Source organism: Crassostrea angulata, chromosome 3 (assembly GCF_025612915.1).
Source record: "Crassostrea angulata isolate pt1a10 chromosome 3, ASM2561291v2, whole genome shotgun sequence".
Lineage (NCBI taxonomy): Eukaryota > Metazoa > Mollusca > Bivalvia > Ostreida > Ostreidae > Magallana > Magallana angulata.
The window spans coordinates 49141051-49158979 of NC_069113.1; the positions used below are offsets into that span (position 1 = coordinate 49141051).

General features: G+C 33.2%; 1 protein-coding gene across 2 annotated transcripts; it reads right to left on the bottom strand.

Annotated features, from left to right (window-relative positions):
* Nucleotides 1–509: 509 nt before the first annotated feature.
* Nucleotides 510–17840, bottom strand: LOC128176556 (Golgi resident protein GCP60-like). Of its 2 annotated transcripts, none has more exons than XM_052842969.1 (9): nt 17652–17840; nt 14572–14713; nt 12324–12464; nt 11989–12102; nt 11677–11764; nt 7283–7577; nt 6050–6171; nt 2816–2984; nt 510–2474 (listed from the first exon to the last, which is right to left on the bottom strand). In XM_052842969.1, exons 1-9 carry the CDS (start codon nt 17800–17802, stop codon nt 2263–2265), a joined length of 1434 nt encoding a protein of 477 aa, XP_052698929.1. In that variant the 5' UTR covers nt 17803–17840; the 3' UTR covers nt 510–2262. The 2 variants fall into 2 exon arrangements, with proteins under 2 accessions (XP_052698929.1, XP_052698928.1); XM_052842968.1 differs by lacking the exon at nt 6050–6171 and adding an exon at nt 6689–6819.
* Between the last annotated feature and the right edge of the window lie 89 nt (nt 17841–17929).

Sequence of the window (17929 nt, forward strand, 5' to 3'; positions counted from 1 at the left end):
TAATCGATACAAGTGGTGCCGCTTCGTTTTACAAAAGAACTTTTGACAAATTCATGATTTTTTTTTCAGTTTCATTGAATAAATCCTCAATTACTATGGCACGCCAAAAAACATTTACGGATACATTTACTACGATTTTTATCTCCGTTTACGATTCAATAATATTACTGTGAAATATTTGGTAGCTGATGAATAATTAAAGTCAACCAATTTTGGTGAAAGACGTATCTTTCTTTGTAAAAGGCATCCCTGGTCCATATCTGGGGAGATTATTCAGAATCCAATGTAATACTATACTGTCCTTTACGTAAAATTTAATATTTGATAACATTTTTTTTAATCAATAGCCAAATACAGGTGTGTTATAGATAACTACAAGTGATATAATGAATTAAAAATAAGTATTCTAAAGGTATAACATATATTAAGCTCTGGGAAAGAAAGTAATACCAATATATTCCAGTGATTAGCAAATTCAATTGTTTCTAAAACAAAAATAATACTTGAAGTTTTTAAGTCTGAAAACATTTATTTTCATTTTTTTTTCATTAATGATCAATGACCAACATTTCATTAATATATTAACTACAATTTACAATATATAACATGGATTTACAGTCTGACAACAATGTAACGACATTGCTGACCAAAGTACAAAATACTGGGCAGTCCGAGAAATAGGGGGTGGGGCAGGATTACACAAAACAGGCAACTGTCATCATAATGATCAGCACTGCCTTAAAATGTGACCATGGAAAACTTGTGTCCCACAAAATGCAGTGTTCAGATAACATATTACAATTATGTGCTGAGTAAACGAAATCGATAAGCCCATGGGCAGTAACCCTGCTATTAAGCATAACTGATTTCAACTTTCTTGTCATTTTGTAAATGTAATGTATAAATTTGCTTACAGTAAAAATGCCTCAATAATTCCATGCAGAAACACTGAGAATACACAATCACTATAGCAGCCAAAACATATATACTTGTGTGTACAGTTGACAGGTCTTTGATGGTGAAAGTATCATATCAGCTGTCAGAAAACGCTTGATAACAACAAAATCTTGATATATAATTCTAAATAAAAATGCATTTACAGTAAAAATAATAAAAAATGTACCATCATGAAAAAAAACCAAAAAAACCCCACACATCTGGATAGCTTAAGTATTTGGTTTACGTTTAGTATGTATTTGTTTTCTCCATCAAACTAAATGAAGAATTCAAAAACAGATTGAAAGAGAAATAATGCAATATAAATTCATATGAAACCCACCTACTTCAAAACTTGTTTCATTAATACATATAAGATATGTCTTAGTTTTACATTTCATAAATACTTTTACACATTTCACATACATTTGTGTATATGTTATTATCTTTAATACTCCTAAACATACATTTCGTCACGATTAAATAATATAAAAACAAACTCATACTACATATAAATAAAGAATGTTAAACACATCACAAGAGGCAAATTCGTTATACATTATTCTAATGACAGAACACATTAAAGAATTGCAGTTCTATCTTAAGCATCCACCTTTTTCAACTGTACTCTACACTCTTCACATAACATGTATTCAATATAAAAACTTCAATAGAATTATGCTGCAATTACAATTCTGGTAAAACCTATTGTTTGAAAAGAAAATTGAATTTTTAAAAAAATCTACCCCTGGTTAATACATGTACATGTACTATTGATGACTCTCATTTCCTTAAGTCTAAATATCAACTATTTGAGAAACTCTAGTAATTATTGACTAGCATTATTAAGTGAGTTATTTTGATTGTACATGTATTTTGAATGCTTTCTAAATGTGTGTTTGATATTGTTTTTGCCATTATATTACAATGTACATGCCTCTCTAAAAGTAAATGAAGGTAAAATTAATGATGCAATTATTTTTTTTCTCATTCATTGGAATCTACGACAAAAATTTAGGCAAGAAAAATAAAAAAAATTCTTGAGTTAAACTCAACAAGATTATGAAAGTGGCTTTCAAGAGATTTCTAGATGAAGCTAGAGATGACCCACAGCGTAGCTATTATCAAGCCATATAACAACCACTGTCCATAGTCCACTTGTCTAAAATTCAAAATGTATTTCCCCCATCAACAGTGATCTGAATGATACTGTCATTCACTATGAAGTATAGTTATCATAAAGCATGATATATCACATTTGGCAACAAACCAAAATAAACAACAGATTTTTTTCCGTACACTGAATCCATTATGAATTAAAAGAACTTATCGGCTATAGTACACTCTGTAATATAGTGTCTTTGACCGCCACAGGGAATAGGAATTGTCAAATTTCAACAGATACACGCCTTGTCCTGGGTAGGCGTGGCTTCCACAGTACACCTCTTCATGGCAGTCTCGACGGTACACGGGAATAATCTCGTCTGTCGGGGGACGGTCCTCTTTCTTGGTACCTTGTTCAACGTCATTCTTTGGGTCTGTGAACAAATAAAGCAGGCATGTGAACTAAGCACAGTAACAATTCTATTCAGATAAACATCTGTCATATAAATTGGATGAATAAGCTATATCCCTGTTTTCACAGCAAAATTTGATCACTCATTGGAACTTATTCAAAATAACAATTATTGAGACATTTCTGAATCCCATAACAAATTCAACACCTAACATAAGGTACGATAAAAAAGAAATCACATCTCTTTGACCTAAAAGTGAAAACTTTAAGTATTGATAGGCCAACATAAAAAATCAAGTATAACATGAATAATTATTTGTTTAAAGCCATGTTATTGGTCAGTAACTAGCAATAAGACCAGACCTTGCTCCTCGTCGAACTCTTCCTCATCGCTGGACTCACTGACCGTCACGCTCACTGTCGTACTTGGAGCGATCATCCACTCAAAGTACACACCGAAGCCGATATCATAGTAGTCTGTGGCAAACTCCCAGAACAGACAGGTCCCGTCCTCGTGGGTGGGTACCCTCACCTACACACATCACAGAACATCTATATAAGACTGACATTATAGATCACAGATGTAAGACTGATGTCACACATCATTTACATAGAACCAACATTATAGGTCACTGATACATGACTGACATTACATTACTGATATAAGTTGGCACTTGTTATCACTTCTTTGTGCAAGATGTAAAAGAATTTAACATTTCTTTCATCTAGTTGTATGTTTCCTTTAAGTAACAGCAACTGAAACAGTACAATTATAACACATGTACATGTTCACTGAATACATAATGATATATTATTATAGCCCAATTTCTTTCTTTTTTTATTCTCTGTTAAGTGTAGCATCAATTGTGTTACAATAGCAAGAGATACATTATGTATTAGCAATAAAGTGTAAGTGTTGCCCAAATGTCAAATTCAGATAAACAGTTGAGAGAAAAAAGTTACACAGTTTTAATGCAAACCCTTTCCAGAATTGATAAATTATAAAACTTTTCTTTCATTTTCAGTCACGTTTTGCCTGAAAAAAAGTCTGACAGGATTCTGTGAGAGAGATTTTATGAACTTTAATATAAGGGGTAACAACCGGTAAACCCCTCACCCCCCCCCCCCCCAAAAAAAAAAAATTTGAACCAAAGCTATGTCGCTTAACATTAACATTAATGCCTATGAAAACTAGAACTGTCCTAATGGGACTAATACCCCCGCTAGGCTAATTTCAAATGGGACAAATAATTGAATTGAATAATAATTAAGGTTTGGAACACATACAAAAAAAAAATTCTAGAATTGTAAAAAAAAAAAAAAATAGTTAACAAAGAAAAATTAAAATCAAAATTGTCAGAATATTTCACTGTAAATACATATCTATAACAGTAATACATTTACAAATGTATGTATTTGATGATATATTTTTTTAATTTAATTGATTTAAAGAAAAACCAACAAAATGACAATAACCCCTCCCTTTGCAGTGAATAGAAATACAAATTTTCCTCACTTTCTCCTATGGCACAATTGAACTCCATATCAGAAAATTGATCCCATAGGACTATGATTTTCTTTGATGAGCTTGTTAAATTTAATAAACTCCCAAAACATTACCATAATTACCATACTATGTAAAAATATGTAAAAAAGAAAATTTAATATTACAAACAATTTTAAAATTGCCAAAACACTACAATCATATCAGTAATTTTGAATTTCATTTAAATTAATGCCCAATAGGGTCACTTCATCAAATTACTTGACAAATAAATTTAAACAACCTCTAAAAATAGTTTAACTTCTTTATTAATAATTATATTATTTATTTCCTTATAATGATAGACCTTTTGGTTTACATGAAACAGTTTTAAAATAGCCCCAAAACCATCACCCATTTTACAGATTATCAATTTCCCCTAAACACATGCTCCATCTGAGCCATGGCTCAGATAATGGCTCCCTTGGGACAAATGAATTCAGCCAAACTTGTCTTTGATGTTCTATTAGCTCCTAAGAATTTATCATTGACAAACAAAAACTTTGCATTGTCAGTTGATAGAATACTTATAAAAAATAATTATTTTTTTATTAATTAAGACATAAAGACAAAAAAATCCATCTGGATGTATTTATATAAATATATTTTAGAGTGTTTTCTATTAATTAATTAATAAAATCTGTAAGGATTACCTCCCTTACTTTTCAACATTAGTGTACAATATATAGAATTAGGAAAATGAATACTGTCATAAAATCATTATATCTTGTCTGATCTTAAAAAAAATTGCAGGTGCACATCTTCAGATGGTGTTCAACATATGTACAAATTTTCAAACTGTTCCATGCAGTAATAAAAAATTCTATAGGGGGGACAAAGTTGCGTCTACAGACAGACGGACAGACGGACAGACAGACAGACGCACAGACGGACAGACGGACAGGGTGAAACCAATATACCCCCCTAAACTTCGTTTGCGGGGGTATAATTAATAAAATTTAGGAATGGCAGTCATGAAATCAAAACTTATAGGTCCCTACCCTTACAAATGTTTCAAACCAATTTTGTCATGTGTGTCCTACAATTTTCAGAGACCGTTCTAAAAATGGTCAATTGTTAATGCATAACAGATGACAATGACAAAAAGCAATAGCTAAGGTCATAGAGTTACTCAGCTGAACTCAAATCACTTATGAATTACAATAGTCATATTGCATTGCGTTCAATTCTTTCTGTAAATACATGGGAAGCAATTGCTTTCAAAACACCTGGTTGTTAATTTATAAATGTTGCTGATACAAATTAAGCAAGCATTATAAGCCATGAGAACACAATGTTCTTTCAATTTACCATGAGCTAGAAATTGTGAGCAATATTCTTTGTTGTTTTTATCAAATGACATTGTCAAAAGGGGAAGGGAAATAAAACAGATCTTTGTTATTTGTTTCCTAAATCAATTTGAATTTATAAGGAAATATAATACAGCTTTCTTTCTTTTTCCATTTTGCATTAGTTAAATAAAACATAAAGCAACACTTTCAATCAATTGCAACTTGGGTAAGACTTGCTGCAATAATGTAAACCTCTTAAATTTTTTATTATTTGATGTAAAATTCGGAGACTACATTATTGCAGCTTGGGTAAGTCATGTGCTTAAGGAGAGATACAAAATGAAAATAAATTTAAGTCACAACATTCAACATTCTCACGAAAACACAACAGAAGAAAAACTAAATTTGACAACATTGACCCTAAGTCTTTACAAAGACAGTAACCGATTTTTTAAAAAAATCTGAAAATGATTTCTTTCCTTCATACAATCATGATTGTACATATGAAACTTTTAGCAATAATTTTAGTAGAAATAATGAATACATGTATATGCCAATAGATGGATAAAAATATTCTATATATAGCAGAGAGGTTACAATAGAATTAACCATCAAGCCATCTGTATTCTACTATCAAAGCATTTTGACGATTACTTATGCATAGCAGCCAATATAATCTACAAAGGGTGAAGCTAATTGCAGGTTAGTTGCTTGCCAGGGTTTGGCTAAATGCAGGTTGTTTGCCTTGGTTGGGCTACTTACAGTGACAGTCTCTCCAGACCCTATCTTTATACATGAATCTTTATCTTTTTGAAGGGATTCTTTAAATTCTTTTATGTCTTTACGAGTCCACATTGAGGCTGCAGCAAGGGGAGGCATATCATCTACAAAATCATTGAAAAAAGTAGCATACTAAAACACAAAAAGCTACAGGTTTTCTACCTAGTGCCGACAAAGCCTGATGGAAGGTTCCAGGTGCCCTGCATCATGCTTTGCATTTTTGTAAAACCTACAAGTCTTCAGATTATTACAAACTCAATGATTGTGAATATTTTTGAAAATGCCCCAGTTAACAAGGACAATGACTTGTAATTGTTGTTGTAATAGATAAAATTGATAAGTCACTGATGAAACCTAATAATATCTGACATGGAAAATAATACCTAAACCACCCATTCCACATCTGAAAGAAGATACCCATTACTGTTAAAATCAAAGTTGGTTCACTCTATAATTACTGTTAATAACATTTACCTTTATAAAAACATGAAAAGAAGTTTTTTCAATATACAGGAGCCTTTTTAGCTATGACAGACTTTGCTTGTAGCTTGCTCTGAAGACTTGTAAGTTCAAAAGACCCATGCAAGTGAGACACCAATCAAAGTTATAGAGGGAACTCACGGTGGCCGTTGCCAGGGAACCAATCTTAATAACATTTTCTTGACAGTGTTTTACGCTGTCTTTGAAAGATTGGATGTCCTTGCGGGTCCAGACTGAGGCCGGCATTAACAGTGCCGGAGGTGCAACCTGGCCTGAAATGTGTCACGTCATCACTCACAAAGCATGTAAAAACACCAGTTCTCCAACATTGAAGAATTCATGTGACCGTAAGATTAAGTCGTCAATTCATTATACCATAATGCAGAGTTTCCAACAAAAAAAAAAAATCAATACAGATATGTAAATTGACAACCATAATCAGTATGACAATGTATTTTTATCATCACGATCAATAAATTTTCAATCAAAATTATTGTCATGGTATGCTTGTTTTTTCCTGTATAACAAAAGTATGATTTATATATACATGTATAATGCAGATAAATCCAGAGGTATATCATTACCTTCCTCGTCTTATCACTGACTTTTCCTGAGAAAAATAAGGACATAAAAGAAATACAGGACCATTAATACTTTCAGAGTGGAAGAGCTTAATAATACCGTACGTTTGGCACAGGGGGGGGAAATATCCTGTAAATTAATCACTTTATGTACCTTCTCCTTCTTGCCTCTTCTCTGTGGTCCCTTCTGTTCCATTGGGGGTGACTGAATTGGCCTGTGGTGGGGGTGAGGCAACTTCTGTGGGTTGACTAGCTGGCTGCTGGGTGGGGGGTGACTCCATTTGTTGACTGGGAGGGGCAGGCTGTGAGGGAGGGGCTGGTGCTGTGTTGCCGGCCTGTTGCTGCATCTGTTGATACTGCTGTTGCTGGTGCATTAGCTGTTGCTGGTACACCTGTTGCATGTACTGCTGATAATGTTGCTCTTGCAGCTGTCGAATCAACTCTTCTTGCTAAGTGTACAAATTAAAAAAAAAATCAGTATAGTCTCATATGTGGATCAAGTAACATATAAAGCATCTGCTGTAAAGGACTTCTAGACATACATGTGCATACACCACATCTGGATTAAGCAATAAACTGGTACATGAAAAGGCTAAACATAAATAACAAAATAGCTCAATTTGAAAATTCCCTGTTCTGTTAGTGTAGTGGCTATAAACTGCTAAAGTTCAACAAGTGTCATGTCTGAAATGGTTATCCTTCCATTACAGATATTATTTGTTCACAGGAGTACCGGTACCAGCAGAAAGGCTTCTCATACAATATAAAATTACTAATTATGGAATGATAAAAAAGTTTCAAAAATGGCTAATAATACAACCTGTCACTGTGAACAAATTACTCCATCAACAGAAACTGTGCACCTAAATATCCTAATATTGAAAACATTGTTCATCACAAACCTCCTATTCAGAAATTTAGGGAACTCATGTTCGCAAAACACCAGCTTTGCCAAGCATTAGCATCAAGAGCCTGTACATATTGCAAAACTACTTATCCTCTAGTCCTTGTCAACATACACACTCTGATATTGTGGGGGTAAGTGACAATATAGGGACAGGAAAGACTGGAGTTTAGGAGGAAATGGGAGCATGCTGATAAGTGAATAACAATTAAGATGTGCACTTGTAACCTGCAGATTGAATACAGATTAGAAGATGGCTGATAGTTATAATGATCACATAAAGCATAAGAAACTGACCTGGCCAGATTATCTCCCTTCCTCAACATCCATAAGGTTATAACTATGTTTTTCATCTACAGTCAAATATTAGTTTAACGCTGGTTAGTGTAACACTTCCCTATCCAGTGATTGATTAAGGAAAACAACATACAGAGCAATAGAACCCACATATATCCTCTCTACTCATAATTAAATTATTGTGTGCGGGTGTTCCATCCAATAATACAACAGTTCAAACAGCTTTCAGCCCAAACCAGAACATATATAAATGCTACAACTAGTATCCTGAAGATACAGCAGAATAGCTACATTGTACTTACAAGAGCATTTTCCACAGTCCCACTGATTCAAGAGAGACAGGACAAAAAACAAGCTGCTTCAATGTGAAGAGATTACATCAATGATGAAACCATCAATAAATATAATGGGGGGAAGAAAATCAATACCCAGCCTCCCCTACATACAGACATCCAATCAATATTTCCCTCCACTTAATACCTGATCTCTTAAACCACTCAGTCTCCCCCAGTAAAGATTAAAATTTAAGAGACACAGAGCAGTATTGATAATATAAAAGAAAATTAGCAAAAACCTATATACCTCCTAGCTGTTGACATCATACTATTCTAATGCAGGTCTTAATTAAAATTCATTGACGACTATTGATGCAGGTGGATCAATAGAAGAAGTTTGCATGATATAGCTATCGCAGTAAAACAGCTAGGATGGGGCCCCTGTGTGTGCAGACTGAGGCTGATATATAGGCCCTTCGTGACAAGATGCTGGCGTATAAATGTAAATGGGATTACTGATGCTTGAGGTGCCATCTCTGCCTTTAATCAAGTTTTATTCATCAGGTTTTTTCCTCCGAGACTTGCTAATAGCAAGGTTGTAAATTTGTCAATAACTGAGTACTTTGCATCACATTTAATGCTCTGTTTATTCTAATAATATGAGGGTTTTTTTTTTATAACTTGAATAGAAAAGATTCTATATAGCACATCTTTCAGCTTTTTAATCCAACAATACAAAGAAATCCCCCCATCCCTCCAAAAAAAATTTTTTTTAAGTATATGATAATAATCATGAAGCATCTTTATGTTTATATGCGTATAATGCACAACAAACCAACTGCTACACAGACAAAATAATTCGTAACCAAGACTGATTTCCTTAGTGGCATCTCAATGAATATCACTTGAAAGAAATCAAATGTTTACTATGGTAAATAAATGGAAATTCAGATTTTTCTGAGAAAGTCTCACTTTCATGAAACTGCAAACATTGACAATTCCAGCAACAAACCTTTGACAAAGTGAAGTTCTAGTAAAGTATCTCCACTACATGCACTGGTAAAGGTTCATGAAAGAGAGGGCCACACACCAAATGGTTGACACCTCCCGTCAGCTGTCAATCGTGTAAACCAAAATACTATTCAATAGCCCAGGTGAGATAGAAATCAATATAGGTAACCAATAATCAATCAACACATGTATATTCCCTTACAACATGGTCACACTCAATGTGATTCTCAAACTTAGTCTGAATCAGGAATTCCACCACGAAAATGCATGACTCATAAGCAGAGTCCGAATATGGCTCTTTCACCCAAGGGCAGACACAAATGGCTCAGAAAGGTGGGGATTGCACTGTGTTATGTCATTATCTATAGATAACTCTTCAAATCAAAGGCATTATGGCAATAAACAATGAAAATCATTCAAGTATTTTCCTCCACACATTACAATTGCAGCAAATATTGATCTGTATAGGATGGTAATCCCATACCAGAAACCACTAGGTCTGTTATTATAAGATAGTATTTCAAACAAACTTACTGCAACACAACCCTTCTGGTAAATTCTGTTCATCTATTCTGAATTAAAACAGTTACTTAAAGCTAGCAGTTCCAAAGTATTATGAACTATGAAAAAAAAAATATATGGTTTATCTATGTGAATATTTAATACACATCTCTTGGAGACAAGAATACTCTAAACCAATTTTTATTCTTTATTTCACGATTTACCGGAGATAAATTGGTTCACAGTGGCTAATTATCGCGATCAAGCTTAAGATATCTAAAAAAAGAAGAAGATATACTAGAGACATTGAGGATCAGGTCGCTTCAAGGAATATTCATGATGAAGAGGCTCTCAGGAACCTCGTGAAAAATTCCCAGCCCTGAATAAAAGTTGGTTTACCGTAATTTTGTACACCTATGATTACATGTTGTAGGAACTTTGCCATGATTTTGTGATGTTTACAATTGAAAAGTTTACACCAAAAATATCTAGTTGTAGTCAGTATTATTGTTATTGTAGTTGCTATTATTTTCCACTACACATGTCAACAAATCATAGCAAAGAAAGGATGTTTGAAAAATAGTTCTTTTGATTGATTTAGACTAAGTAGTACTGCTTACTAGTTTTAATGCATGCCCATCCAAAATTTATTGGTAATACATGTATAAACATGGCATCATAGTAAAAACATCATGAAATAGTAAAATCTCATAAAAGATGTTAAAAAATAGATACCAGTAGTTCTGCGTTTTTTTTCTTTCAAGACACCTTTCATCTCATGACAAGTTTAACTCCATGTATACAACAACAGTGCTCCTGTCTTGAGACTGTTTATGTGAAATTGTACATTTACAGCATAGTAAAATTCACAAGCATTTATCATTTTTAAGGTTTATTGAAATTTTTCAGTTTTCATTATTGAAATATTTACTGTGATTAGAAGAAAAAATTCTACCCTGAAATAGTAAAATGCCCAGGTGCAAAGTTTGATTAATTGATACACATGAATGAATTGTTATTACTGCAGCACAAATGCTCAGGCTATGATTGTTATTAAGGTACATTAACATACTGAAAGAAAAGCTCATCTATAGACCTTACTCCAAATTCAGCATCACTTCCATTACAAAATTTTCTTATAACAAATAACGCAATATTCAATGTTTTCCACCTCCTTGTCACATCTTATAATGTAAAACACACTATATTTGTTATAACCCTTATAGATTTGCACCTCTGAAAAATCTTGCTGATATTCTTTTTCAATAAAGATCAAAATTTAAGGTATGCAGAGCGTGTGAAGAAATGAGGATTGTGCTGAAAACTACATCACTGCTATATTATTTCTACAAGTCTATAGTATAAATCATCAGGCATGCAAGAGTTATCTCCTTCACAACAATAGTTCAAATTATTGAATGTCCTAATACTGTATTAAAGATATATTGTAGCCAGATTACAAGTGTTTGATGATATAATTCTGGGTTTTTTTTGCATTGTGTTTCTATCTAATTAACAGTCAACAATGATAATAAATTGTGATAACTTAGTGTGACTTACTTGTTGCTTATTATTGGGACACTGCTGCTGGGCGTACTGGGCAAACTGGACAGCTGTCTGCTGGTTGAGAGCAGCTCGAATCTGCATCCTAAACAAAATAATTCCAATAAAAATTCACTTATAATTTTCAATTCTAGAGTTTTACTACTCAATATATTTCAGTTGTGTTGGGAGCATCGATATAGAGACTGCTGTAAGGAGTCCTTTGGAATGGCAAATGCAGTCCCAATTTTGCAACATAACAGTTTTGTTCGGAGCATCTTTACAGATATTGCTTCTGTAACATCATTACTTGATTAAGTTATAACTCACTCTTGCTCAAGCTGTTTCTGTTTCTGGAGCTCTAGCTGTTGCTGAGCCTCCTCCTCAAGTCGCCGCCTCTCTTTCTCCTCCGCCTCTCTACGTAAACGATCCTCTTCCTCATGTCTAAATGCACAAAAAACAATGTCATTAAAATATGATCAGGAATTTACAAACTTATTCAAACAAATTTTCTTTTCTTTAAACTTGAAATAGAGCAGATTTTTGCACAAAAATTAAATTAACAAGATAAACACTACATGGACAACTTAATGAATACATCATTGTTTTAAAGTCTAATTTTTTCAAAACTCTGGAAGTCGGAAGACATGCTCTTATTTGAGTACCTTTTCCTCTCCTGTTCCTGTTTTTCAGCATTGTGGGCCTCAGTGAATGGCCTGAACAATGGACACAGTGAGTCTAACTGTTTCACAAACTCGGCCATCGCAGTGGTCTGAGACATGTCACCAAGAGCCTGCCAGGCTTGCCTGGAAAAGACAACACAGAGGATCATCATTAAACATGATACATTAGATCAGAGAAGATTAGTTTTCTATAATATGATATGTAATCTTGTTAAATATAATCAGATTTGTAGTTTTCCATAACACATCTGTATGTTGCATTGTAATATTGTTTCAAAAAGCTTAAAATGGGAATGATATTGATGATATTATCATTTATTTGTGAAAATAAACTGAATGAATTATAAATAAATTTAAGAACTGCAGAGATGAAATGTTTGTGTAGATTTCTTTTTATCATTTAACAAGTTGTTCACAAAAAATTCAGTGTTTACTGACAACATAACAAATGTACAACATCTCCTTGTACAACAAACGGATCTGTCCTAGATTGTCAAGATGATAAACAGGTCTGTTTTTATGGAAGGCCATACATCAAAAGATCTGCATGCTTAGACCTCACAGTGCCTAACTCAGCGGGGTTAATGGAGGAAATTATTATGTCTCAATATTTATAAACAGCTGATCATGCCAAGAGGCTCCAGAAATATTTGTATGCAGTCAGAAGACACACTAGAATATGCACATTGCCCTAACAATGTCTGCAACAGGACATGTCTTTTAGGACCAAACAGTTGTAATTCTGGTTTGTTTTTTAAACTGCAGATGTAAAAAGAAGTGAGATAATCAATATGGTAATACCTAGCATTTACTTTATCTTTACAGTACATAACATAGCTGCTGTATTGATTATTCTACTTTAAGATTTTTTTCTTTTAATGCTACATTGTAAGAAAAAGCCAAAGGATGGTGACCATTTCAATACATGTATTGAAACAGCATATTAGGATGATAGGTAGAGATATGTAAAGAATTGCTTGAATTTTGAATTCCGACCTTTTAACACTAAGGTCAGTTTTGCCTTTAACAGACTGAACAAAGTAAAGAAATAAACAATTTTACAGGTATTCAAGAGATCTGCCAAAACCAAGAAATAATGTTCATGGTCACTGCACAGCCTTCACCCATTAGTCCCCTATGGGTAAAGGGTGAGCATGATTGGACCAAGGAAAAAGGGAGATAAAAAATATTTTTTTTAAAGGGATATTGTATGGGTGTACAAATGGACAATTTAACTTTGTAGGGGTCCTGCAGAGAGGGGCGCTATGGTAATTAACATTACCTAAATAAAATAACTCACACAACCATTTGAGATAAACAAAATCATGTACTTGTGTCTCAAAAATATTTTGACAAGGCAATCAAATAAAAAAGGTGGTTCTAGTCTACACTGTTTTGAAAGAAGAACAAGCAACAAACCATATACAATTTAGTGATTTGAAGTGGAAATGGTTACCATGGTTACACAGTAAACAAACACCAGTACTCACCACTCACTGGGGTCGGTGCTGAGACTGGTGGAGAGGAAAATGAATAAAACCAGGTCAGTGTGTGCGAGACCTTGTGAGACTGTGTGAGATTATCTGTGAAACTTTGTGCAAGATGGTGTGTACAGTTTAAATCTTATCTTTTTACAAGTCAATAATATTGTGTGATGACGATCTTGCTCCAGAAAGGGTGTACATTTGTTATGTTGACAGTAGATCAAAACCAAATTCAAGAGACCAAAGGTCAGCTCCCAGATATTACCCAACAGCATCTATAGAGTATCTATCTTTCTACAGAGAGTCTACATAGGCAAGCCATCATAGCAAATTGATGGCTTTAAAATGTACCTTTGTACTATAAACATCAATTCATGCTTACATGTATGTAACTTCAATCAACTTTAATTTACTCTTACTTGTTTGAACTAATCTCATTCCGGATAAAACAATTTTCTTTCTCTCTTTTTTAATCATATGATATATATAATATTAATGTACATTTCGAAAACCAACTTATTTATTCAGATCCCTCAAAAAAGTGAAATTTTTTAACTAAAGACAAATATTTTAGTTTCTAATGGACAAGCAAATCAAGAGCTCATGTAGTCTCAGACATTGTAAGTAATGGTTTCCTCAAACTTTAGCAATGTGTAATGGTAATTATGCATAGCAATTCTTTTCTGAATACAACGTTAGCCAAATGTACATGATTGAAGTGACCATATTTTTCTGTTTTTCCTTACCTTCTGTCATTTCCCACAACATCCAGAAATCCCACTTCAGGGGACACATCATTTCTGTATTTTCCATATGTAGCCTGTTTTGTGTATGCCACTAATCGAAGTTTATCTTGGTATTTCAGTTTCAATGCTTTCCCATTTTTCTCTACAACAATCAAATAAATCTAAATTACATGCACTTACAATTTGTCACTACAGGGAACTAAAAATTTGAAAATTTCTGTCTAGGTAGAGAACTCTGCAAGTCTTAGAGTAAATTCTGATGAGTTAACTGAGTAAAAAGTTTACTGTTTATCAATCTCCAATCCTCAGTAATGTTCGTTAACTCTAAATTATCTGGAATTTTTATTTTTGGACCATAAATCTGCTTTTTATAATATTGAAAAATATTATTTAGTTTTGTAGCATTAATATTACAAACAGCTATTCTACGAACTGCTTTGCCTAGCTGCAATAATGTAGCCCTCTCCTGATTTTTTTTTTTTTTTGGGGGGGGGGGGGGGAGGGGGGAGGTAAACATCAGATATAAAAAATTGGAGAGGGCTACATTATTGCAGCTATGCTTTTGCCTATTGGCTCCTTGGAGACCTACTATATATAGGTAAAGGGGTTAGAGTAACAGATGCAACGGTACAATCTGGTTTTTTTTCTTCTAATTTGATCTCAACTTGTATATTTATTCAATTATATTCATCGTGGCCAAAATTGCAATAACTTTGTTAAATGCATGGATACCATCAAATATTTCTTTTTACTTCATTTACAAAGTTTGAAAGATAAATAACATTTTTAAGATGAAAAAAAAGTACTTTGAGGTTGAGGATAGGAGAGCCTTATCAAAACCCTTGAAGGGACCTGGTCACGATGGAATTAAGAACAACATTTAAATCAGAATTTTTTGTATAGATATGATTGCTAACAATAAATATGATAACTAGACACGATCTCGTTGCGAGCAACGAGTGGGTCTTCCGTCCAAATTTGAATAGATTAGATTAAACTTATCACTTCAAAGATAAAATCGTAGATCTAAGCGAAAAATAGTAAAAAAAAATTGCGGCAATCGGGGCTTGAACCCGGGTCACCTAGGCCATGTCCACGACTCTATCGACTGAGCTACTCAGATCTACCTTCCAAACTTTGACGCTTAATTTCTCGAGAATGCCTAAATTACCTGAAAGCACCTTGTTGCGAGCAACAAATGGGTCTTTCGTTTGATTTTGAATTGATAGGGTTCAATTAAACTGTTGACATTTGGTACGATTTACTATCATATTAACTTCCTTTTAAACTAATTTTCCAACCTACAATGCAAAATGCAGATTTCCGGAAAACGTCATTTTTAAACTTCAATATCTCTGCAATGCGTTGTCCGATTTTAAAACGGTTTTCAGTTTTGTATTCAGTACAAAAATGTCAACTAAACGCATATGCTTCACCAAAAATCGAAATATTAAAATCACTTCCGGTGACGACCGGAAGTGACGGACGACCTGCTCATATTAATATTTGATAAGTTTAAAACATATTCTGATGGGAAAAAATTGTAGATTATTTTATTTTAAAAAATTCTAAAACACAATTTTCCAAAAATGCTGTTTGAGCGGACCGGAAGTGACGGACGATCGTAGTTTTACCTGATCGGCCCTAGACATTCAAAAATCTATCATTCCTGAAACTTTCAATTTTCTATCTTTAATCGTTTTTGCAAAAAAGGGAGGACAAGATCACTTTTTACAAAAAGAAAAATGAATATAACGGCCGACCAAAGTGGCGTCATCAACAAAAATGTACATGATAAAAGACCTTGATATTTTGTATTATTCCTGAAATTTTCATAAAAATCCATTGTAGCATATTTGAGATATTTGAGTTTTAAGAAAAGTGTTAAGAAAAAAAAGAATAATAATAGTGAAAAATAGAGAAAAAGAAACCTAACAAAAACAATAGGGTCTTCCGTTGGAAAAGGAAGACCCTAATAAAATCTGTTAGTTACATGTCATTTTGTTTTAAAGTGTGATATTTTCTCTACAGCAACCTAAATGTGAAGAAACAAATGAGCTTTCTTTACATAACAAAGAATTCCAAATTGTGTTGATGTCCAATTATACACTACACATATACATATATATATATATTTTTAAAAATTTTAAAAAAACTTTATGGAAAATATTTAGGTCAACATATGCCCTTTTAATTTAGACAGTAATTGGGTTATGGCTTGGTGGTAAACTAATGTTTTAAAGAGAAACAAGACACTCCGAGTGAGTCCGAAAGGCATAGCTTCATCTGCTTCTCTTGCTGGTTAAAATGTAAATGTCAGAAACCAATCATAATATTTACTACGAATGATGTATTAATCAGTGTTAATGTAAAATATAAGAGTTTGCAAAGAGAAGTGACTATATGCTATGCATGTCCATTTCTCTACAAAAGATTTTTCTAGATAGGTGATAGGCAATTGTTTCACGTCATCCACCTTACCATTCTCTTTTGGGAACAGGTCGGGACTGATTGCCCAAATGGGGTATATAAATTTAAAAAATAAAAAAAAATTGATTTTGAAATTTTTTATATAAATGTAATAATTTTGGTAAAACAACATTTTCTGTAACGATACTATTATGGAGATTGATCCCTAAGTATATCCAGAACTTCTTGGGGATCAATCTTACAAACTACATCATTGTACAGGCTTAAAGGAAAACTTGTTAACCAAAATTTGTTGCATTTGATTCACATTAATACGGATTTATATCAAAAATTTCAAAACCAATTTTTTTTTTTGCACTTTAAATTTATATCCCATTTGGGCTATTATATCCCAAATGGGCTATTATATCCCATTTGGGCGATTGGTCCCAACTAGGTGGACATGATTATTAATGCTTAGCCTACATCCACTTCTAAGTTCTTAAGTATTATACTATATTTCTGTCTTCAACAAAAACCAGAATTAATTTCAACCACTGCATTTTCTAACTCACGTTCATGTAGACCACTTGAATGCATTTTGCTTTTTGAGGCAGAGAAGGAATGTACACAATTTGTTTACAAGTAATTTGAGATATCACATGAATTACCTTTGTAAAATCTGACGGCTAGTTTGTATAGTTCAGGGAGTTGAAATCCCCAACCTTTCGCAAATTCGTCTACACTTTCTTTGCTCTTTTCATTGCCGTTGACACTAAGATTTGTGACACCATTTACAAGAGATTGTTCGGCGTCTGCCATCTTGGATTTGGCCACGTCGGGTTTACTGAATAAGTTGTACATGGAATATTTCTGTAACATTGTAGATATATTTTGTGAAGATAAGAAACTTCTACATTAAAAAAAACAAATATTTTTAGTACACATA

Excerpts from the sequence above, each read along its gene's own strand:
- LOC128176556 (XM_052842968.1), bottom strand. The coding sequence starts at position 17,802 with ATGGCAGACGCCGAACAATCTCTTGTAAATGGTGTCACAAATCTTAGT. Across the intron at positions 11,765-11,988 it reads CAGAAACAGCTTGAGCAAGA|GATGCAGATTCGAGCTGCTC; the intron begins GTGAGTTATAAC and ends TATTTTGTTTAG. Across the intron at positions 6,820-7,282 it reads GAAGAGGCAAGAAGGAGAAG|GCCAGGTTGCACCTCCGGCA; the intron begins GTACATAAAGTG and ends GACACATTTCAG.